This window comes from Gracilinanus agilis, chromosome 5 (genome assembly GCF_016433145.1).
Source record: "Gracilinanus agilis isolate LMUSP501 chromosome 5, AgileGrace, whole genome shotgun sequence".
Lineage (NCBI taxonomy): Eukaryota > Metazoa > Chordata > Mammalia > Didelphimorphia > Didelphidae > Gracilinanus > Gracilinanus agilis.
In genome coordinates this window covers 258,909,333-258,934,163 of record NC_058134.1, presented here as the reverse complement: position 1 = coordinate 258,934,163, position 24,831 = coordinate 258,909,333, and the positions used below count along the sequence as shown (strand labels likewise).

Below are 24,831 nucleotides of genomic sequence, written 5' to 3'. Positions count from 1 at the left end.
ATGGACCTAAAAAGGGGTAAATGGGTCTTGGTGGATCAATTATTAGGAGCAAGTGTTTTACACCTTTAATGTGCTTTTATAGCCCTTCCTCCTCCTCCTCCCTCCCCCCCCCCCCCCCCCCCCCCCTCATAAGGGACACCTACAGAGGTTACAGGGAAATGAAGTCCTGACAACTTGGAACTCTGAAGGCATTTTCCCATGGAAACACTGTTACACATTCTATGGTACTATTAACAGTTCTTCAAGAGAGTGTGGTATAATGGAAGGAGCTCTGAAGATGGGAGTCAAGACACTCAAGTTAAAACCAGATTCTGATTTGACTAGCTGTATGACTCTGAGTAAGTCACAAACAATTTGAACTTTTCTCCTTATATTATAGGGTTATGGCAACAAAAACTTTGAAAACCTTATAATGCTTATTTGTAACTATATGCAGTTATTAACCCACAATGGGCCTAATATTAAGGATAAGAACCACCTGCACTGGAAACACAATGTCCATTTATATTATTTCTAGGAGCAAACAGATACAATTCCAAATAACTTCTATAGGAATTAATAACTTGAAGGGTAATGAAAAATAACTTAAATGAGAATATTTAAAAATAGGTTATCTAAAAATGGGTTTGTTTTCTTTTAGTGTTCCCATGTGATAGTAATGCATTCTTATTAATAGTATGAATTTCAAAATTATTTGAACTATTAAAATACTTATGATAGGACTTTATTGACTCTTAAGTACTTTAGTCATCACTTCAGTTGATTTATCAGAGCCTTAAGAATGGTTCTCTCCTGAACCATCTCCTAAAGTATGTGTACAATCAAAGGCCTTTTACAAAATGGAATGAAGGAAAAATAAATAGGAATGGATTGAAAAAGAGGCTCTCTCATTCAAGAAACATTTATTAAACAATTACTGTACAAAGCCCTGTAGATAGTGCTAGGGAAAAGAGAAGTAGATTGTCCCTGCAGAGGCATCCCAATTTGGCATTTCTAAACATTACAAATGCAATTTTAAATATTCAGATGTCAATATCAGTTTAGCCAAGGCTGTTTGTTCTATTCAGATTAAAGCCATTAGTTTCCAAGAAAAAAATTTAAGCAAACATTTTCTAAGTAATTTTTTCCCATCAATGACCTAGGGTCAGCCAATGCTTGTTAAATAACAGATGGCAACTATCTGAAGCAGAAATCTAAATAGAACCACAATAAAATTATGTGATATGTATTCTTTATTAGTATGGCTATGGAATAAATAGTAGTGGAAACTACTATAATTAAGGGCAGGATGCAAAAAAGAACCTGAAATTTGTTTGGTATTTTAAATAAAAATATATATCTGATCTATATTATGGACAGTTAATGTACAAAAAACAGAAAGAGAATGGAAAAGAGGAATGAAGGGAAGAGACAGATAAACCTCTTACTACTTTCTCCCTCTGGCATAGTTAACACTAACTAGAATAGATATAGACAAAAAGAAACAAACAGAACGACCATGGTGCTTGGAACCATACTAATGTGAAACGCTTTTAAAGTTATTACATTTTTCACCAGTCTGGGCCCTAACTTTGTAGTTTCATCTTGCAGAGACCAACAGAAATAGGCTGAGGGACAACTCTCCACCTGTCCTTTATAGACAGAGCCAGATTTAAAAAACCACTGAGGACAAAACTATTTTCACTCATCCTCTTCCGATTCTTCATCACCAGTCTTTTGAGGCTGTTTATTAATACTGATGACCAAGTCAAAGGTTAAGAGTTTCGTCAAGCAGTGAAGCACTGATGTCAGTAACTGGTATTTACAAGCTACTGATTCGAGGCCTGCTGGACTCCCTGCCACCCCCTGCTTAGCTTGTAGAGCATGCATAGTTCTTAAGTACACATGACAAAAGCTTTTATTTCCTCTCTTAGCCTTATAAAGGGTTTTTGGAAGGCTCAGCAGTGCATTAGCTATTAATGAACTGATCATACTTACTTCTGGCTTTTGGCACTGTCTGGAATAATCAAGAAGATAATAATGTAATAGGATCTCAAAGTGACCTCCGACCGGTAAAACAGAACCAGCCTGTATAAAGGAGGTACAGTAACTTTGAGAAGTGTCTTGAAATACCTCCTTTGATGTCACGTCTATGGCTGTTTTGCTCATTTTGCAAGTCTGTTCAATGACACTTAAATGATCATCAGGAACATCTGTCAAGAAATCACCATTACAACTACAGTTGATAGCTACAAGTGGTTCCTTGGTATCAACAATTCCAATTTTGTTGGGATAAGAACACAATAGGGATTCAAAATCCTCCTTAATTTTTTGTGTCTGTGTTAGAGTTGTACTTGGAATATCATTCTCTGATTCTATACTTGACAGCACTAAATCTGGAGTGCCTCTTAAATGAGATTGAGTTCTTGATGGATTATCTTTACTCATTAAAACAGAGTCCAGATGCTGTTTTTCAAACAAAGCTCTATAAACTTCTATCAAATGATGACTTTGTTTATTCTCTTTAGAATTAATAGAATTCGAAGTCTCATTTTGGTTGCTTCTTTGCACTTTGTAACTGAGGTAAAGTACCTTAAAGACCTGCCGGAGTACTTTAAATGCTCCATGAAAAGCACGAATATGCTGGTCAGTGAGTCCTTGGACCGGTCCACAAAGAACTAAACAGTGAGGTATGAAAGAGTGTGTGCTAAGTAAGCCAAGATGAACATACCTTCTGGAATTGAGCAAAATGGGTCGACAAAATGTCACTAAGGCAGCGTCAGAGATATGACACTCTGAAGTGGCCCAAGATGGTATAAAAGGTGATAGAGCAATGATCCTACAAAGGAGAGAAATTTCCTCTGATGGTATATACTCTACCACTGAAATGCCATTCTGCTTTGCATAATAAATAACTGCATCTTGTTGCTTCACACTAGATAAAAGCAATTTTATACCCTTACTTTGCAAATCTTTCATTATGGTTTTTGTCTTTTCTGTAATCCAAATGTGAGATGCCTGAAATTGTGCTTCTGAATTTACAAGCAGCTCAGAACCAGAGGTAGAAAGTGCAGGCTGAATGGGTTCGGTTACAATGATTATTCTCATATCACCATCTGCTGGACAGTAAACAGAAAAATCTCTATGAATAACAAAACCTGATATGATCTTTGAACTTGAAACTGGAAGTCCTGTGACAGCAGTGCATAATTCCAGAAAATATTCATCTACTAAATCAATCATTTCATCCTTGCCATCTTCATGCTGCAAACATTTATAAAAATAATCACAAGTTAACTGGGAAATAAATTTCTGATTATTTCTTCCTACTCTTCCACAAAAATATGCATCTAATAGTGATTCTAGAGAGCTCCTGCAAACTTTTTTTTCTTCTCCAGAAAAAGAAAAGATGGTCAAAAAGTGTTTTCTCAAGTACTGAGCCATAATGTAGTCTAATACATGTGCCTGAAATGTCAAAATTGCTTGAGAAATGTATTTCCACTGGCAACAATTTTTCCAGTGTCTTTCTTGGCTTGGAATACTTCCCCCAAAAGAACCTCTTTCTTTCTCTGTGATTGCCTTAAGTCCTCGGAGTAAATCACAAAGAAGGATAATGAATGTTTTAGCACCATCTCCAGTCACATTCTGATTCATGGAAACACAAGTCACTATCATCCTGTTTGAAAAAGAAAAAAAAAAGAGCAGTCAAGACTCATATGGCTTATATGTCCAAATCTGTAATTTTAAGTTGAAAACATTGTTCTTTAATTTTCAAAAGATACCGACTCTGTTGCTATAATAATCCTCTAAGTAATTACATTAACAGAACTCATTGGAAATAAAGAGAGATATCTCATCTTAATGCTTTGTGGAAGAGGGGCTTTAGGGCAACAAAACTTACTGTGAATTAGTAAAAATAAACTTTACAGCATGTGAAGTTCTAGCCCTAACATGGAAATAGGTAATTTGGCTGTTATTTGAAAACAGGGCTGGGCTTCCTTCTCGCTTCTGAAAATTCTTAAGTTTCCTTGAAGACTCAGTTTAAACATTAGGTTTTTCTGAGTCCCTAAAGTTTATAGAGTTCTGAATTACCTTCAATTTGTTTTGGGTATATCTTTATGTGCCTGTACCTGTTGTTTCTGTTGCCTTTGTATCACCAGTGCCAGGAAGATAGTCCTTCAGTCAACCTGCAAACATTTATTAAATGCCTTGCATATGCTCAGCTCTTTGTTGAGTTCTGGGGAAACAAAGGCAAATAGGAAACAGCCCCTGCCCTCAAGCCTATTATGTAGCAACAGGCTATATGCCTGCTTCTCCATTCAGAATTTCAGTCTTTGTTTAGATATGAAGTATACACATATATCGTTACAATAACATGTATATGTGGACACATATGTTTGTGTTAATACACACATTGTGTAGTATATAAACATTATGTATATGCAGAATATTGACTGATCCTATTGATGTCTCTGATTCAGGGAACTCCTTCTATCAATGCAAGTAAGCACCTTCTCTGTAACTTATAATCTTTAGAGGGGGCAGCTAGATGGCTCAGTAGATAAAGAACCAGCCTAGAGACCTCTGATTGTCCTCAGACACTTCCCAGCTGTGTTACCCTGGGCAAGTCACCAAACCCCAACTGCCTAGCCCTTACCACTCTTCTGTCTTGGAACCAATACCTAGTTCTGATTCTAAGATGGAAGGTAAGGGGTTTTATTTAAAAAAAAAATTATAAATTTTAGAATTGTCTAGAGCACTAGGCTAAATGATTCACCCAGGCTCACAAAGTGAAGTCCGGGCAGAATTTTAACCCAGAATTTTTCTATAGTCATTATATTAATTCATACAAAACATATACAAGATAATTTTGGGGTTAAAGGAAGAAGGTAAGGATTACCTGTTGTGCCTTCCTTCTGGAGGGAAGGAGGTGCTATGTCACTGTCCTTCCCTACTCCCCCTAGTACTACCTTATATTTTTTTTGTCTCTAGCTTGTCAGCTTCTGGTCTTTCCCAAGAGAATGTAAGCTCCTTGAGGAAAAGGGATGTTTCAATGCCTTAGTGTGTTCATTGTTTAGTATAAAAGTTTGACAGTTGATTGAAACTGTGATCTTATTATTTCAATGGCCACCACAGTTGCTTCACATTTTTTAACCTGCTAACATTTTTTATTTTAGAAGGAAAACAATTTTCTCTCACCCATCACTGAAAAAAAAAAAAAAAGATAAAAAGTGTCACAACGGCTGCTTTTTAAAAGATTCTCACGAAAAAGATCTCACATCAAAACTGAGAGGAGGGACTCAAAGCCCACCTGGGAAAAAACACCGTTATTCCTTTTAAAGGGAAAGGTGGAAATGCAGGAGATGCTGGCATGACTTGTTGTAGGCAGGGGCTGCTCAAACTACTCTGTCTATACCTTTATTTAATCCCTGTATATCTACGTTGTATGCGCTGTATATCCCGGTCTCGGGAAGGTCTCCTAGGGAGCAAAAACTGCCTTTTCTAAAGATGTCTCTGCGCGTGGCCCACAGTAAACGCTTTTTTTCAAGCCTTTCTTGCCCCGTGATATGGTAAGCTCTAGGAGAACAGGCTTACTCTTCCTTATAGGTATTGTAGGGGTTTAGTGAGCACGGTGCCCGGCACGCACCAGGCGTTTATATGTTGACGGAATTAACTGACGGCAGGAGGAAAGGCAGGAGCGGTAGTGGTGCCCCTACCTGGCCACGGGATGCTCTACGTTTAGCGCCTCCAGGAGGCGGCCCCCGTCCCGGCTGAACAACACGTCGCCCGTGGGCTTCGTGCATAGGACCTGCCGCCCCTCGGGCCCCACGGAGCCGCTCAAGATGCTCTCCAAGACCTCGGCCGCCTGCAGGGCCGAATCAACGCCTCCGGCAGTGGCCGCCGCCATTGCCACTCCTACCGAAACCCCGCCTTCTCGCTTCTGAGGCGAACCGGAAGCGGCGCAGCGAGAACGAGCCCGGCGCAGTGGCTGCTGGGAGATTAGGGGGTAGATAAGAAGGGGGTAAGAATTATGCTTTTTATTTTTCGACAGGATATCGGGTGTCCCTCAGAGGAAACCGGCCGCCACCCAGGTGACGCGAACTTCCGCCAGGACCCGGAAGGGGTGGGGCGACGTGATGGGCCTTCTCATTCCCACTTTATTTCTAGGCTCTCGTAGCTGCGTTTCTGGCCAGTCACTTCCGGACGACCTTACATTCTGGCAATGTGGTATGTTTAGCAATAGGCTTTCGGGGCGGAAATGTACCGCTTGTTGCACTTCTAAGTCTATTCTGAGTTCTTGACAAATTTACCCACAAAAACGATGCTTTAGGGGCAACTCAGTGATTAGAGCACTAGGCCTAGAGTCGGGAAGTCCCAAGTTCAAATGCGGCCTCAGACAGGTGTGTGACCGTGGGCAAGTCACAACTCCCACTGTCTCTAACCCTTACCACTCTTCTGCCTTGGAACCTATACTGGAAGAGGCCTCAAAACCCGATTCATAGCAATGCCCTCCATTGAGATGAAGTCACGGAAGATTTAACAACCGCGCTGCCCAGTCCAGCTCTCCGCAATGTCCAACTGGGGTCCCCTGCCTGCTCCAGGCAGGGATGTGAGATGTGGAGCCTTAAGGAGCCGGAGGAGTAACGGACCGACCTCCTTAAACAAATTAGGAAACTGAAGGGGTGTGGGTGTAGAAGTAGTGATGGTGGGAGGTGCCCAACAGTGATTCGTACTCAGGACTGATAACTACACTCTTCACTGCTCTATGTTCCACTGACGCAAATTGAAGATTGTAACAAGCTAAATCCAGAGAGATTAAAAGCAGCTTTTCTTACATTCATTCTCACCATCTCTCGAAAACAAAATTCCCATTCATCTACTTCTTCCTTTTAACTTTTCACCTAGAAATTGCATATATTTTAAACTTTTCCCATGTATTGATAGATTTAGCTGATTTTTTCTTTTTAAAAAATTGTTACAGAATGGCCCTTCCAGGGAAAGTGAAACTTTGCATTTCCCCAAGGTTGCTACCATCTTGAATTCTTTCTGTAATAGTGGCTGCTCCTTTTCAACTCTTTTTTTGGTCCTTTTAGACTACTCAAAAAAATCACTAGCTTATCCGCCACGCCAAGGAATGCTCCTTTCTCCACTTCTTTTTTCCCAAGTGATTGAGATACTTATCCATTACTGCTTTTTGTCCAAACACAAAATCATGCTGACTGGATCCCACTTACTCTCTAACCTTTGAGTCATTTGCCTCTTTTCTCTAGCATCTTAAATACTTTGCCCTTTCCCCTAGACAAGAAGTCATTTTGGTCATAGTAAAAATTTAAAAACCCCAATAAAGACCTTTGCTTAAAATGCTGTTCTCAAGATAACATTCTTCCTTTCCTTTCAGTGCCCAACTTCACTCAGAGACTCCATTTCCTTTTTTTTTTTAAACCCTTACCTTCCTTCTTGGAGTCAATACTGTGTATTGGCTCCAAGGCAGAAGAGTGGTAAGGGTGGGCAATGGGGGTCAAGTGACTTGCCTAGGGTTACACAGCTGGGAAGTGTCTGAGGCCAGATTGGAACCTAGGACCGCCAGTCTCTAGGCCTGGCTCTTAATCCACTGAGCTACCCAGCTGCCCCCTCCATTTCCTCATCACCACATTTATCTGTACCACTTACCAACTTTCTAAGGTCACTAGTTCCTTCCTCATTGACCATATCAAATGACCTTTTTCCTTTCCTCAGCTTCTCTGTTATTTCAAAGTATGGACCCCTTTTCTTGGTGTCTTTTCTGGTAGCTTTTGTGAGATGGAATTGTCATGACTTTTCTTCTCTGCACATCTATTTTCAGTCTTGCCCTTTCAGTGGACCCTAGGTTTTTTCTTCTTTAGCTCTTCTTGGTTTTAGTTGTCCTTGATGCAGATGACTTTCAGTTCTAGCCCCAACCTCACTGTGAATCCAATTCCAAATTTCTGCCGGATCTTTACCTGTCTGTCACTATGACCTGGACAGTCTGCCATACTTTCTTCAAGACTCATTCAAAGAGCAACTCCTCAAACGTTCTCTCCTCTTGAGGCGATCTGTTCCTTCTGAAAATGTTTGTGGCAAAATCTTTTACTTGCATTCTCAATGTTTGGCTAACTCCTCTAGGCAGGCACCTTTGGATCACCAGTACTTAGCAGTGATTTGTGCTATTATGTTTCTCGTTGAGATATCTTTGTACCACCAGTACTTAGTAGAGAGGCTTCACCCAGCTGTTACTCACTGAATGTTAGTTCTGTCTGCCATATTGTTTAGAACAGTCAGTGAACTGCAAGAGTGAATATTTGGAGCATTCGTTACATTTTTAATTCAAAAGGGAATTGGTAATTTTTTATTTAGACACTACTTTAGGATTTTGGGATACTTGACCCTTTCATCTTAGGCTGCTTAAAAATGAGTTTCTCAAATTCTGCAACTGGACTTCCTCTTCCCTATGTTCCCTGTGTTGATTTTGTCTACTCCCAGGAACTTCTAGGACATTCACTCATATCTCTTATCCTTTTGGAAATTTCTAAAATGGCAATACTTTAGAGTTCTTAGAATCTGTAGACATTAGGTAGGATAGATTTACAGTGTTCTCTGCACATCTCATCATGAACTTGGAGAATTCAACATTGTACACTTACACACACTGCAGATAACATCTCTTTATTCTATTAATCATACAAAACTATTGACCAGTGGTAGTGCTTTAATTTACAAATGGCCATTAACAAGATGTTTAACTTGGGTTTACACTTAGCATGCTGTACAGTGAAAACTCCAACTGAATTTTTGTGGCTCATTATCTTGAATGTTACATTACGTTTTTCTTTAAATAACTTTCTCAATAATGTGACACTAAAATAATTTTACATGATAGACGCAGAAACATGAAATAATTTTTCTAAATAAATATTTTAGGAAGAACATTCACATTCATTTTGTCATAGGTTTCTTTGTGGCTCCTCTCTCTATATACGCACCCCCCCCATATACTTATATATGGGTGTGTGTATATATATTTATCAAATTAATGAGACACTGGTCCTATACAACTTTTAACAGTCCATTTTCAATTTTAAAATGTAACAGTACAAAAACAAGCAATGTGTTAAAAGTAACAAAAGAGAAAATTTTAAATGCCAACAAGACATTCTCTATCTAGAACCAAATGAAATAAAAGTACATATTAGTGGCAGGCTAAGCATTTTAAAGAATCATTTTCCCAGTTAAATAAAAGTTGAAATGTAAACGTATTAGTTTTTATGTTTTTTTCAAGACGGTTTAAAATGTCAATTTAGGTCTATATATCAAGTTTAATTTTTTGCATATCTAACATGAATTCAGAATCATCTATGATGTCATTTATGGCTCTTCAATAATGCCACAATGCATTATACCTTCACTGTATAGAAAACAAACAGCACAGATGTTTACCACTCATTAGAAATACTAAAAACTAGAAAAAAATGGAATTGTTTACATTTGTTTCCTTGGATATTTGACTAAGAGTGAAATAGTTTTCAAAAAGTTAAAAGTAACTGCCTCCCACAAAAGTTGGTTTTCTTTTTAATGTATATATGGCACAAATTGACAATTTCTTTATACATCCCCAAACAGTGTGAATTCATCAAAAAGGCACTGTTTACAATACTCAGAAATAATCTGACAAATCTATTTCTGTGATGTTTGTAGAGTGGAGGCTATACTTACAGTAATTAGACAAACCCTTATAAAAGTACAGTATTATTGTTTAAATGTTTATAAAAGAAAATAAAGTGACAGTGACCCTTTTAAGAAAAAAAAAGTCTACTGATTTGTTAACAAATACTTTGAATTCAGATTTTGTCTCAGTAATACAACTGGCAAAAAGATTTCCTAGAGGCACAAAAGCATAAATATTAAATGAGTGCTATATTTTACAAGGCAAAAAATTCAATGGAATGCAGATGGCTATTTGTGCTAATGTGAATAAGACTATACTGTACCTTTATAAGTGCGTCAAGAAGTAGCGACATGTGAAATATAAGAAAAATTATCTATTGCTATAACTAAACATTTCACATGACTCATTTAGTCTCTTTTGATAGGCCAAATGCATCTCACTAAATAGAAAATTAAACATTAACATTTAAAAACAAAAACATCTCTAAATCTCTATGCAGAAAAGAGAGTAATGAAAAGAAAAGACGGGTCCTCAAGGAGTTTAATCCTTGAGCCTAGGAGATACCAGCCTCAGACAACTGCAAACTATACAATCACAGTTCTTTATGAATCAATGTGTAGAAGAAAAAAGGGTTACTCTCAAGTAAAGGACATTCAAGGTCAACGACATGTTATGGCTAAATACAAAGTTAATTATGTGTTTAAAAGGATTCCTATACCAAGCCTATTACCAGCATTGGTCTAACACTAAGCCACCATTCCTGAGTGTCATGTTCAGCTCACAGAAAGGAACTTCATGTGACTAAAAACATTAGGAAATATTGGATGTGCTTTTAAGCATGTAATAAAACAGTCATGAAAAAGCTTGTGATTATTTTCACTTTTGTAAATTCCATGAAATATCCTTTATCTTGTTAGTTAGGAATTGAATCTATGTCATATCTGTCATAGAAGTGGGAGTAAAGGAACAAATGAAGCAAATCACCACCTTTTAGAGTAAGTAGGGACATTCTTCCAGCACATCTCTATTTTAAAAATTATATATGAACATAAGGTTAAAAATAAGATAGACATGGCCACCAACCGCACAGCACCATCAGCTCACCAATTTTTCAATTTTCAATTGGAACTGAAATGTAAAGGTAAAATAATATATGCATAGCAATACTAATTTAACAATTTTTAACTGCCAATATTTGTTTCTAAAATAGCATTTCATAGCATACCAACAGATATGTAGATGGGAAAAACAGTGGCAATAGGAGTGAATGGACAAAAGTATAGGTTACATTATTATGGTTTCTTAGAAATATTTGGTTCAGGGATTCTTTTATCTTTAACTATATGATATTTCCAGTTGAATAAACAAGTACATTTATTTGTTAACTGTGCATGAGAACTGGATCTTCATATGCATGTGAGATTCATATTACCTAAGCATTATACTTAGGATACTTAGATTAGTAAGATGCAGCCTTTCAGTTTTCATAATTCACCATATATCTCTCAATCTGTTTTGCTGGTTGGTAAAGTTTTATTTTGTTAAAGTCAAACTTGATCAGAATGAGTCCCCTCTGCCCTTATTACTCCTCAGTCTCAGAATTCTGTATTTTCAGTACCATAGTCTTATTATATGCTTAAGTAATTAACAAAAGTTGCTTTTGAAGACTATAAAAACCATGTAAAAAATAAAAATTAAAGAGTCCAACATTTTAAATTAAAAAGCTAAGCTGCCTTACTTTATATTATGGAGTTTTAGACAAAACAGGATCCTGAAGCAGTGTGATTGATATAGATTTGGAATCACTAAGAATATATAGAGGGAAAATGGAAGATTAAGTTCCAGAATTCTTCTTAGGTGTATAACACTGCTGTGCATCCTAAAAGTGATTATAACAAATTTACAGAAATACATTCAAGACCATATCTCTCATTTTCTACCTCTTTTTGGTTTTTGAAGTAAAAAATTTTCAAGGTAATTGTAGTTTTATGTGCTCTTTAACCATTAACAGTTTAATTAATAAATCAAAGTTCAAGAACCATTCCTAAAACAAGCCAATTACTGATGAAATAACCTGAATTATCTCATTATTTCATCCATTTCATAAACCACTTAAATTGCCATAGGCTATAATACAAGATCACAGACAGTAGTCTTTTTGAATTTTAGGGAATACATTTAAAAAAAAATACAGATAGCAATTTCTTTGAATTCATTATAATGATGAAATTAAATTTCCTTATCTTCCTGAAATTTTGATTTATAATGGTGGAAGAGGTGGTAGGCCATTAACATTGGCGGGTCTTGCTTAAAGAAATAAATTTACAGAAATTATTTTCTAGGATGTGCTCAAGGGGTCATCATAAAGCATGACTAGACAGAAGAAGGTGGACTTTTCTATATGTACGTATGCAAACAGGTCCATACTAAAAGTTATTTACATTAAACATATGCTAAGGCCACACACACACACACACACACACACACACACACACACACACACACACACACACACACACACCCTTCATGTAAATTTGGTTTTTGATCCAATGTTGCCATTTTCATATATTATATAAAGTTTGACCCATCAACATGTTTTCTTTTTATGTTTCTGAGAAAGATAAAAGTTAGGCCCTTTGGAAGTGATCTGTGTACAATGCAGCAGGTTCTTTAGGTGTAATATGTCTTCCCATATTTTAAGTCCTTATTAATAAAAGTTTTGTGCCTGTTTTATGAGGAAAACTGATCACTGTGCATTGTTTTACAAACATAACAGTATTTTTGTTAACAACACTGCATGGCTACAAATTGGAACATCACTAAAGAATAGGTGACTACTGTCAGGAATGAAGGCCTACAGGACCTGTGTCAATATGCACTGTACACCGGCACAGCTGAGCGCACACACACACAAATACACACACACACACACACACACACATACACACATATTAAAACAAATGTTCTGGCACTTGCGCATTTTTCACGTTAACCAGATAGGACAGGCCTTGTTCCAATTAAGGATACAAGGCATGAGAGGTCAAAACTTCTAGATTTATGTAAGGTTCTTTTAGAAATATTGCATTGTTTGAATAAGTCCAAACCAATTTGAAAAATGGTCCCAGGCTATGTCTAATCATTCCATTTCATTGATTCAATTATATAAGAATTCTACTTAAACATGAAGTTTATTATGATCTGTAGCAAAATCAGCAGGAATATGATGAAGTAGTCTCTTGGTTGTAGGAAAGTGTCAGTGACTGATGAACTTGAAATAAGATGATTTCGTAGAGCCACGATATTTCTACAAAATACAAAGCAGTACATATTTATAGTGACTTGTTAAAAGGTTAATATTACAAAATCTTATTTATACATGACTTCAAAATTTCCAAAACTCTTTCAAGTGTATTCTCTCATTTGATCCTCTCAACAACACTGTAAGCTAGACAGGATATTCATACTTTAAATTTGAGAAAATAGGCTTAGAAAAATGAAGTGATGTGTCTGAGGTTATATGGCCAGTAACAGAAAGAGTGGAAGACCTAGATCTTCTCATTCCTACTTCAGCATTCTTCTAATACTGACTTGAATACAAATATATACATTTGAGCACTAAGTATTTTCACATGGTATTTTAGGACATGCCTGACAAACCCAACTCTTTAATTACTAAATGGAAAGCTTCAAACACATATATGAAATTGCCTGAGTATCAGGAGGTCATACCTAATTCAATATGCCATATAAGAAGCCTGATATGGAAATTATACACACACACTGTTTCCTTTATTAAGAACCACTGCCTTTCTTAGCATTAACAATGTTTTTTAAACAATTTAAATTCTGCTTTATACTTTATTACTTGACTTCTACCTACCAAAGGGGCTTGAAGATGAGGGGAGGGGAGGAAGCCATTTAATTTCATGGGGGAGGGGGACCATGCACATAAACACAAAAAACCAAATTTCTCAGTTTAAGCTTCTTTTCTATCTAGATTAGCTAACTCAGGAATAGAGGAAAGGTTAAGAAGGCCAGTCTCTACAAAAGCCTACTCCAGTGACTGATCATGGTGGGGAGGAGTCTGGATTACATTATGTCAGCATGACACAAGATCTGGCCCAGTCTGCCATGCTGGTCTATGGAGGATTTGTCTGGAAACTCTTTATTTCCACAAAGTTTTGAGCCAAGGGCCCACAGATACACCCTATGCTTCCTAAGGAAAATGTTTTAGACTCTATTCCCCACAAGCTGTAAGCCTGCATCATGGCAGTGCTGCCAAATACATAAACGTAAGATCTGTTGCAAGAGTCTTGCTGGATGGTCATTAGAAGCAGGGGCAGCAGTGACAAAAGAACTGGCCCTGCACCTAGAGCACGCCAGTGAACAGGCGACAAATGGCAGCAGAGAGACGAATAGGGCATGGAGCTGACTCTCGGCATCGTGGAATTCTAGGTTCTAAGAAGCTGAGAAGTCAGTGTTTCAGAGACTACTGCCCTGAGACCGAATCTGCAACCCTGGAATGTGCTAAAGCAGCTGAGGGACCTGGGACCCCTCCTACAGTGTTGAGGCGCCAGAAGGTTCAACTGGATCCAGAAGATGCGGGAGATGGTAGCCTTCAGGTGTGCATACAAAGCATAGTACTGCCTGACCAAATTCTTGCTATTTCTCTGACTGGGTCATTAAATGCCTTTTGCTTTGATTTCATATATGATTTAGCATAATCTGAAATAAAGTTTCAGTGGGGACTCAGAGCTATGCATTTGAGTAGATGATCTCCCCGAGTGTGGTTAAAAGGCCCGAGGCCCCTTTCTGAGAGCTAGCCTAGCTAGACAGAGACCACTCCCCACCCCCCAATAGGTTTGGCCCCTGGTAATGAATTATTTTGTCATGAAAACTCTTGAAATTGGGGCAGCTGGGTAGCTCAGTGGAGTGAGAGTCAGGCCTAGAGACAGGAGGTCCTAGGTTCAAACCCGGCCTCAGCCACTTCCCAGCTGTGTGACCCTGGGCAAGTCACTTGACCCCCATTGCCCACCCTTACCACTCTTCCACCTATGAGACAATACACCGAAGTACAAGGGTTTAAAAAAAAAAACAACTCTTGAAATGAAAATATCAAATGGCCTTCGGTCTTCCATGGCCCCTTTTCACTTCTGCAGTGAGAGTAGCTAGGGAAAGGGTGGCGGGTAGTGCACTGTCACATAGGCTTTAAACTGCACAGAAACAAAAACTTCGCTACTAGGGAGCTGAGGGCAAGCTCTGTGCCCCGCTGCCAATGAAGAGAGCTACCAGAGGAACAGAATTCTATCCATCTTTTACATTCTCACCACCAAGAAGGGAGAGAGGCACAATGGGGACAAACGTCATTTTAATTATACAGCATTAGGTTTGATTCTTTTCTTTTCTATTTCCATTTCAGTTAGCCCATATGCTGTTTTCTTGGTCTTGCTCATTTCACTTCACATCAATTCATGTAAGTCTTCCTGAAATTTAATATTCCTTTTTTTAATGATACAGTAATTTTAATATTACAATACAAAATAATACAATTTTAATATTAAATTACATTCATGAATCACAATTTCACTATATCCCAACTGATAGCTATTTTAATTGTACAACAAAAAAGTGCTATGAACATCCTGGAGTGAGATCTTTCTATCATTGATCTCCTGGGGACATTTGCATAATAGTCAGTAAACAGATACTTATTAAGTACTTAGTGTGTTCCAGGCACTGTCAAGTGTGAGGATACAAAAGCTGAGTTCACAATCTAATGGGGGAGACAACAATCATATATACTTATGTGTAAGCAGGCTATATATAGAATAAATAAGGAATTAAAAGAGGCTGAGAAAGTTTTCTCGTAGAAGATACACTTTTAGCTGGAATTTAAAGGAAACCTGGGATGGCTATGCCAAAATGTGGGGACACAGCCAGAGAAACTGGCTGGAGGCAGGAGACAGAGTTCTGTTTAGGGAAAAGCTGGAAGGCCAGTGTTACTGGGCTAAAGTGTACATGGCAGGGGATTATAGTGGGATCTTTGTTGACTGTCATCTTTTTTTTTTTTTTTTTTTTTTTTTAACCCTTAACTTCTGTGTATTGGCTCCTAGGTGGAAGAGTGGTAAGGGTGGGCAATGGGGGTCAAGTGACTTGCCCAGGATCACATAGCTGGGAAGTATCTGAGGCTGGATTTGAACCTAGGACTTCCTGTCTCTAGGCCTGACTCTCAATCCACTGAGCTACCCAACTGCCCCCTTGACTGTCATCTTTTAGAAAAGAATAATCAGTTAACCAATAAGCATTTATTAGGCACTATCTATTAGGAAAGACTGAAGAGCATCGCTTCATAAAAGAGTACAGAGCAGTGGAAGGGAAAAAAGTTCACTGAAGGCTTGGTGGAAGATTAAATGAAGCTGTGTAAGGAGGAAAAAGGAAGTTGTTGTTGGGTGAATATTAAAAGGTTTGGTTGCCAAGGAAATGAATAAATATCAATTCCTAATGAGAAAACCTCAAGTCAAAATGACTTTTATGGTAGTTTATTTACAAAAGAGGAGACAAAGTAAGAAAATTAGAGAGAGGATAAGATAAGATAATTAACCTAATGCACTAAATAATTTTCTCCCGTCCCTGGCTCAACCCAGGCAGGTGTCAGAGAAGGCTCAGCCTTGAGCTGAGGCCAAGGCCTGGGGATGAATGAAACAAAAGCTTCAGTCAGGAAGCCTCTCTTGAAAGGAGAGTGCCTTCAGAGAAATCCAGGAAAAGCCAGTTTTTGCACTCACCACATGTAGTTCTAAGAGAGATTTAAGAGCAGTCTTACCACGTCCAAAGTCCCAGCCTGACAGCCAAAGCTCCTTCAAGTCCAAGACACTAACGAATGAGAAGAGTTACAGGAAGCTGTAATGCCCTTTTAAAGGCACTTCTTTTTCATCACTTACTGTGTCTTCCTCCTAATTTACATGTCTAATCACAACAGATACTTTGCTTAGGCCTGCCCAGGGGCAGTCAGCCAATTCTGATTCATCACCCACTTTTGCACTTATGGGTCACAGACCTCCCCACTTCGGAATTAAGTGGGGTTGTTTACACTTTCGGTGATTAAGTCTAAGAATGGGCAGGGTAGATTTAATTTCATTATCACAGCTGCATCATCCCAAAGGTGCTTAAGATTGAAAGTGAAAGGAAGACAGAAATGGAAAGATGCCTAGATTTATAGTAAACTTGTCTTCATCTGGAAGTCATCCACATTTAGTCACATGTCAATAAACAAATTTGGGAAGACTGGTCTAGACCCCAAGGACCCGATGAGGCCCATGTTTAGATACAACACAATTTTAAGGGCACTGAGGACTTTGGGGAGAACAAAGTCAAGTTCTTTTTTTAAGTGTTGAGCTATTTATTAAAATAATCATAAATATAAAAGCCTCTTTAGTGGCATATCAGAGTAGTCCCAGTATTAGAGAGTACTTTGTGGAGAATAAAAAAATAATATTGAAGAGTCCATATCTGATGAAGTATTTACAAGGGGTTACTTATCTTCTTCATTTTTCTATTCTACATTCCTGTTTTATTAAATTAAGAGACTTGAGGCTTGTGTTGGGGAGAGTTCTGTTCCCCCAATGTCCTGGGCTACAACAAGTCAATGCTGGATGGTGGAAGTCAGGCACAGAAACAGGAATGAGGCCAACGTGTGCAGGTTTACTTTTAGGATTTGCATTAGAGGTCTATGATTGCCTACATCACCTTGTTTCATTTTACCTTGGGTAGAGATAGGAAAATTCACCCAAAGAGGTGGTCACATCAAAGAGTACCCCCATTTTGTGGCATGTGAAAAGAAGGGGCAGAGGGCCTGATTACAAGGAATGGATGGCTTGTGCCAGCACCAGAAGGAATAACTTCACTGATGAAATCACAATATTACAGCACTAAGTTATCAAAGAGGCTCAAAGCCAAATATTTACTGATGAGAAATTTTCAAGGACTCAAGATGGAAGAGGAGGAAGACTTGGGCGGAATAATAGTTAGCACTGAGGAAGGACATGATGTTAATAATGAGTTGGGAAAGAAAGTTGCAAAGAGGAGACAAAGGCCCCCAGAAACAGATTGTTATCTCTTCCAGGAGAGGAAGTCTTAAGGGTGACCCATAAGGAAGAAAAGCTGGGGCTACAGCTTCCAATAAAGTATACATATCAAGGAGAATTTTGTAGTTAATGTAGAATTTTCCAAGACAATAAGTTCCTTGAGGGCAAGGAGCATTTTTATGTTTATGTCTTTGTATATCAAATACTTAGCAGTATGTCTGGCACATGACAAGCACTTAAATGCTTGTTGGATTGAACTGACTGATAAAGCATGCAATGCTTCTATGTTTTGGAAAATAAATGCTATGTATGTTCACACTACTGGGTCAATCTCCCTATTAGAAAAAGAAGGCAAAGTGGTTGGAGGAATGCCCTCTTATCAAGTTATCAGGTAGAATGATATGATCTTTTAAAAAATTAAATAAGGGGGCAGCTGGGTAGCTCAGTGGATTGAGAGCCAGGCCTAGAGACGGGAGGTCTTGGGTTCAAATCCGGCCTCAGACACTTCCCAGCTGTGTGACCCTGGGCAAGTCACTTGACCCCCATTGCCTACCCTTACCAATCTTCCACCAAGGAACTAATACACAGAAGTTAAGGGTTTAAAAAAAATTAAATAAGGGCTTCAAGGAAAATATAAAAAAAATATCTAAAGAGAGAAAAGAATCCTGACTTATGACAGGAAGTTAGTAGGTAGAAAAATATAACAAAAGATTTGAAATTCTTTCCACAGAATGAAGAGCTGGGTCTGCTGAGGAAGAAGCAGATGCTTTTAATCCAAGGAACTGAGCGTGACTTGATTATGAGTTAACTCTGAAGAAAGAAGAAATGAACAACAGTGATTGGTGCCTCCCTGATATAGGGTGCTAGGGCAGCTATATAGGGATTTGGCATTAACAGAGATCTGTGAGATCTTTCCAGGATATATATCTAGGAGAATCTCCTAAGACTTAATCAAACTTGGACATACACTTCTGGTGATTTACATAGATGCAAATATTTCCCAAAGAATTCTAGAAAACATTGCCAGGGATAATTAATGGGCAATAAACTAAAGACTTTCGAGTATGATGTCTTTATCACTGCTGCTGATCAAAGGCAAGGAATTCAGAAAAGAAGATCTGATAAGTGAATAGTTGGTTAAGAAAAGGATCTCTGAAAAATAGGATCTGAATTTCTAGATCATTGCTAAAAATATAAGAAATCATTCTTTGACTCCTGGCCAAAGATAGAATGTACACAAAGATTACAGGTAATTTCCTATAGTTTAAAAAAAATCTAATCAAAAGAACTTTTGCTCAAAAAGGGAAGGGGAAAAAATTGCACACACAGTCAAACCCACCCAAGACATTCTAGCCATGATGGCAAACCTATGGCATGGGTGCCAAAAATGGCACACAGAATGATGTCTGTGGGCACTCAGCCAACCTCCTCCCCGCCCCCCTTCAGAGTTCATTACTAGAAAGGCAGAGGGACTTGGGTGGAGCTGTTCCCCACCCCCCCTCATTGTGTCTGACATTTTTTCACATTTTCTGCCTCTCTGCCCAGCAGCCAATGGGTGTGCTTCCTCACTCCCAGGTGTGGGGTGGGGGTGGGGGAGGCACAGCAAGCAGTCTCTAAAAGGTTCACCATCCTGGTCTATTGAATAGATATAATGCAGGCAAAAGCATAGACGTGGAGATGCTCATAATTTTACTGGAGACAAGAATTAAGTAAAACTCCCTGCTAATTGGATATGTAGGTAAAAAAATATATGTAGGCCTATTTGACTCATTATGCTTCAGACAGAGGTTACACTAGAAAATCTATCCATGCTTTTCATAACACTCTGCTCATCTTGGAATCAGACCTATTACAAAAAGGTGACTTTTCCCAGGGATTCCGGTGGCTAAGAATCAGACATGGTCTCTCGTCCCTTTGGAGGTCTGGGAGCTGTGCTCTTATTTCTTTGAGGCATCTCCTGAACCTGGTCTGGAAATCTCTGGTTTTACCTCTTAAAACTTCTCTCAGTGCACAGCATATTTCCGTTGTGTTCAATATTTTCTTGTTTACTTGTGCCTTAGATTTGGGGATATTTCATGCTTGGCTCAGACTGCTCCTTTAGATACTATGGCATGATGAGGTACCCAGTCCCTATGTAGCCTGCATGATGCCACCTTTGCTGCTCTGAATGCTATGGCTAAGACCACTTATGCCTATCCTTTAGTCTCTTAGGGCTGGTGCCCTCACTTGGGTTTAGGCCTCAGATTGTTCTGTTTCCTTTTTCTTGCAGAATTGCTACCTAGGACCTGACTGTTGCTATAGCCCAGATAGGCCCCCAACCAGGTGCAAATGTCATATGCAGTAGTAGGCCTCTTGCAAGACCCAGGCACTGTGCTGCCCTTGTCTATGCTGGGGTCTGGGGAGGACTGCCTGGGAGCTATGGTGCTTCTGGTCTCTCCTTAGCAATATCTATGGGCTTCTATTAACCAGCTTGTGTAGGCATGGACTAGCAGGGAGTTTATACTTGTTTTATTTTGGTTTTCTTTACCATTGTTCCATTTTTTAAAAACTTTGCTGGAGTATTTGTAGAAGATATGGAGTCCTCTAGGTCAGTGGTGTCAAACTCCAATAGAAACAGATCCTTGTGGGCCACATGTGAACGTAGAAATCCACAAATAACAATATGACAACAAATGAAAATAATAAATGTTGGAGGGGATGTGGCAAAATTGGGGCACTAATGCATTGCTGGTGGAGTTGTGAAGTGATTCAAACATTATGGAGGGCAATTTGGAACTATACCCAAAGGGTTATGAAACGATGCACACCCTTTGATCCAGCAATACTACTATACTACTAGGCCTTTATCCCAAAGAGTTTTAAAAAATGGGAAAGGACCTGTTTATTCAAAACTATTTATAGCTCTTTTTGTGGTGGCAAAGAATTGGAAACTAAAGGGATGTCCCTCACCTGGGGAATGGCTGAACAAATTGTGGTGTGTGATAGTGATGGAATAGTATTGTGCTGTGAGAAATGATGAACAGGATTATTTCAGAAACAGCTGAAAAGACCTGTGTGGACTATTGCAGAGTGAAATAAGCAGAACCAGGAGAACGTTGTATACAATAACGAAAACATTGTGGGATGATCAAATGTAATAGACTTTGCTACTAACAGCAATATAATGATACAGGATAATTCTTAGGACTTTATGAATGCTATCCATCTCCAGAGGAAGAACTATAGGAGTAGGAATGGAGATGAAAACGTATGATTTATTACTTGTTTATTTGGGAATATGTTTTGGGGTCTTGGTTTTATAAGATTATTTGCTTACCAAAATCAATAACATGGAAATAAAAAAAGAAATCCACAAATCAACATTATCTATTTTGTATTATATTTTTATTTAGTCTGTTAAACCTTTCCCAATTACATTTTAATCAGGGTAGCCTTAAAAGTTTCACAACTCTTTTCTAACTCTATTATGTCACCATCTTAATAAGAAGTCACAAAATGCCAGTCCCTAAAGAATTAAAATTGTGGATCATGTGAAGGGCAATGAAGAGTCACATGGCAGTAGCAAATAAGTTATATTAGCTATAAAGAACAGCACATGAATAACACATAAAACTATATCATCAAAAAGATGTATGTTCATGAAAGGGAAGAAGGGATGGGATTAACTCGTGTACTTCTGATTGGCATTATGTGACATTAGGAGACCTAGAGGGAGGCTTGCAGCGCATCAGATGGACTCTTAGTGACAAAGATACAGGGAATCATCAGATAAGAGGTGAACAAAATGAGAAGGCATGGAAGGGTTGTGCTCTCTATCACTACATTTCTATTGAAAATCCACAATAAGATCAAAAAGTTTCTGAAGGATCTAAGAAGTTATCAGTGAGTGGAGGGAATGGGATGACTACACTTGGGCTCTGGAAGTGTATCTCTGATTACAAAAAGGATGAACCTGTGATTTCAACAGAATAGGGAACTCCTGGATATGGAATCGCTCTCTTCCAATGCAGCTTGCTAATGCTTTTGAAACTTAAAAGTTTTAGAAAGTTGGTATCAGAGTTAAGTAAATAGACCAGGGTCACACAGCCAGTTGGCATCCAAGATGGGCTTTTGAGGATACATTTTCTTGGCTTTGAGTCTAGCTCTCTATTACTAAGTTTTCTTAAAAAGCAGTAAAATAGACAAAAAGAATGCAGGTGTATTTGAGGTGGATTATGTAGTAGCATTACATGTTTAGAAATATATACTTCATAGGAAATACAGGAACTAGGTGCTGGTGATAGTGCAAAGTGGGAATATTTCAATGAAGATCAATGAAGGCAAATATAGAATAAATGTCATGCTAATATATTACAAATCACTTGAGAAGGAAGAAGTTCAGTTTGGAAAATTTATAATAAGGGTAGTCTGAAGGTACAATATATAGGAGTGGTGAATTTGAATTATATGTACACCAATTGGATCTTTCTCTTTCTGCAAAACGCGTGTGTGCATGTGTGTGTGTGTACGAGCATGCATACATGCACATAGGAGGTTAACAAAGATGGATGACCATTCCAGTGTCTGTGATAGAGGAGAAAAAAGCCAGGTATAAAACTGACATGGACCACAGGTTCTAGAGAGCAGATTTAAAAGGATTCAGAGAAAGGATAAATAGGTAGGATTTCAAGAATAATATTCTACAGGGAAAGTCAGAGCAATATGGACAGCGAGCTCTCAATCTGAAATTTTGTTAGTTTTTTTCTTTTATTAATCTATCCTTAATGACTCCTTCCCCTTCACATCCCACTTGATCAGTTTCTAAAAGGGAATAAAATAAAAAAAAAATATCCTAGGGGCAGCTGGGTAGCTCAGTGGATTGAGAGCCAGGCCTAGAGACAGGAGGTCCTAGGTTCAAATCTGGCCTTAGACACTTCCCAGCTGTGTGACCTTGGGCAAGTCACTTGACCCCCATTTCCTACCCTTACCAATCTTCCACCTATAAGTCAATACACAGAAGTTAAGGGTTTAAAATTAAAAAAAAAAAATACCCTTAACATGTACATGAATAGTCTGATAAAACAAAATCACACATTGGCCAGAGTTGGAAATGCATCTATCTCTCTTATTGCATTTTAAATTCATCACCTCTTCTATAGGTGGGGAGAGGTGTGTTTCCTCTTTATTCTTTTGGACTAGTGGCATCTCAATGCATTGATCAAAGTTCTTTCAATGTTGTTTTTCCTCTATAATTTTATCAATGTATAAATTGTTCTAGTTCTACCCACTTCATTGTGCATTAGTTTATAGAGGTCTTCCCCTTACCCACAGAGGTCTTCCCTTTACCCATAATTTTCCATTTTAGCATTTCTTGTGGTAAAATAGGGTATAGTTCAAAATGCTTTCCAGAATGGAGAGACCAAATTCATAGTTCAATGAAGAACACATTATTGTATCTGTTTTCCCTCAGACTCCTCCAATTTTCATCTTCCTCTTTTTTTGGTCTTTTGACAAATTGATGGATGTGAGATGGAGCTTCAAAGTTTATTTAATTCAGTGATTCCCAAAATGGGCACTTCCGCCCCCTAGTGGGTGCTGCAGCGATCCAGGGGGACGTTGATGGCCACAAGTGCATTTATCTTTCCTATTAATTGCTTTTAAAATTAAAAAAAAAATTAATTTCTAGGGGGCTAAGTAATATTTTTTCTGTAAAGGGGAAGGTAGGCCAAAAAAGTTTGGGAACCACTGCTTTAATTTGCATTTATCTATTAATGATTTAGAACATTTTTTCATGTCCTGATAGTTTGTCTTTCTTCCTTTGAAAACTTTGACCATTTATCATATTAGGGAATAGTTCTTGTACTATGATTCTGTTCCTTATATATCTTGATATGAGATATTTATCAGAGAAACTTGCTGAAACTTTACAAGTTATCTGTTTCTTTTCTTATTTTAGCTACATTAGATTTCAAAGATTTATTTCATAAAATCAAAATTGTGCATTTTATTTTGTATAATCCTCTCTAGTGACTCAATTCATGGTCCATTCCTGTGTCCACTGATTTTTTTTGCTCCTCTAATTTGTTTATGATGTGAACTCTTGTATATATGTCATCATGTATCCATTTGGAGTTTATATTGGCATGTGGTGTGATGTATTAGTATAAACCTATTCCTGCCAAATTACTGTCCAGTATTACCAACAGTTCCTAACAAATATTGAGTTTGCTTCTCTGTATCTAATCTGTTCCACTGACTGACTTCTCTCTTTTTTTTAAGCCACTACTAAAACATCTTAATGATTATTGCCTTCATATTACAACTTAAGATCTGGTATGAAAAGATAAAGGTTGAAATTCTGAAGACAAACTGCAATGACAAGGAAAAGAAGCATCATCTAAAAGACTCACAAAGATGCAGATGAACTTTCACTGACCAACTTGAAATTTTTAAAAGCTATGATTAAAGCAAGGGCAGGTAAAGGAGGATGACTGTAAGAGCACAGAATGGTCTGATAAGAAGATTGTCAGGTGTACTAAAGTTCAGAAATTACCAAGCATTTATTAAACATCTATAATGTACCTGGCACTGACTATGTGTCAGACTCTAGGAATTTTAATGCAAAAGTGAGACAATCTCTGCCCTCAAGAAGCTGACTCTCTATTTGGGGAAATAATACAAATCTATACAAAACAATACATGGAACTTTTTTTGGGGGTGGGGGTGGCATTAGTAAGCTGGAGGATCAAGAAAGGTTCTATATAAAAGATAGTACCTGAGCTGAGTTTTGAGGGAAATAAGGAATTATAAGAGGAAGAGGGAAAGGGAGAGGGAGGGAGGGAGGGAGGGAGAGGGAGAGGGAGAGGGAGGGAGGGAGGGAGGGAGAGAGAGAGAGAGAGAGAGAGAGAGAGAGAGAGAGAGAATACACACAAACACACATTGGGAAATGAGAAGCTTGAGCTTGAGCATGAGGATGAGATGGGCCACTACAACTTTCAAGATAGAAAGGATGATGATAATGGAGAACATGAAAGATATCTGGCCCTCTGGCTACATTGTCATATTAAAGCCATGGCAGCAATAATCAATTTCGATATCTATCATTGAACA

The 24,831-nt window shown here is 38.2% G+C and overlaps 2 protein-coding genes across 3 annotated transcripts in view; both read right to left on the bottom strand.

Annotated features, from left to right (window-relative positions):
- Positions 1–883: 883 nt before the first annotated feature.
- Positions 884–5,887, bottom strand: BBS10 (Bardet-Biedl syndrome 10). Its single transcript, XM_044678488.1, has 2 exons — positions 5,697–5,887; positions 884–3,655 (listed from the first exon to the last, which is right to left on the bottom strand). Exons 1-2 carry the CDS (start codon positions 5,885–5,887, stop codon positions 1,681–1,683), a joined length of 2,166 nt encoding a protein of 721 aa, XP_044534423.1. The 3' UTR covers positions 884–1,680.
- A 6,821-nt stretch (positions 5,888–12,708) lies between these two features.
- OSBPL8 (oxysterol binding protein like 8) overlaps positions 12,709–24,831 on the bottom strand; it is a 228,978-nt gene continuing 216,855 nt past the window's right edge. For both annotated transcript variants that reach the window (XM_044677819.1, XM_044677820.1), the window contains one exon: positions 12,709–12,965. In XM_044677819.1, coding sequence (XP_044533754.1) covers positions 12,833–12,965 — 133 coding nt within the window. In that variant the 3' untranslated portion in view covers positions 12,709–12,832. The remainder of the gene's footprint in view (positions 12,966–24,831) is intronic.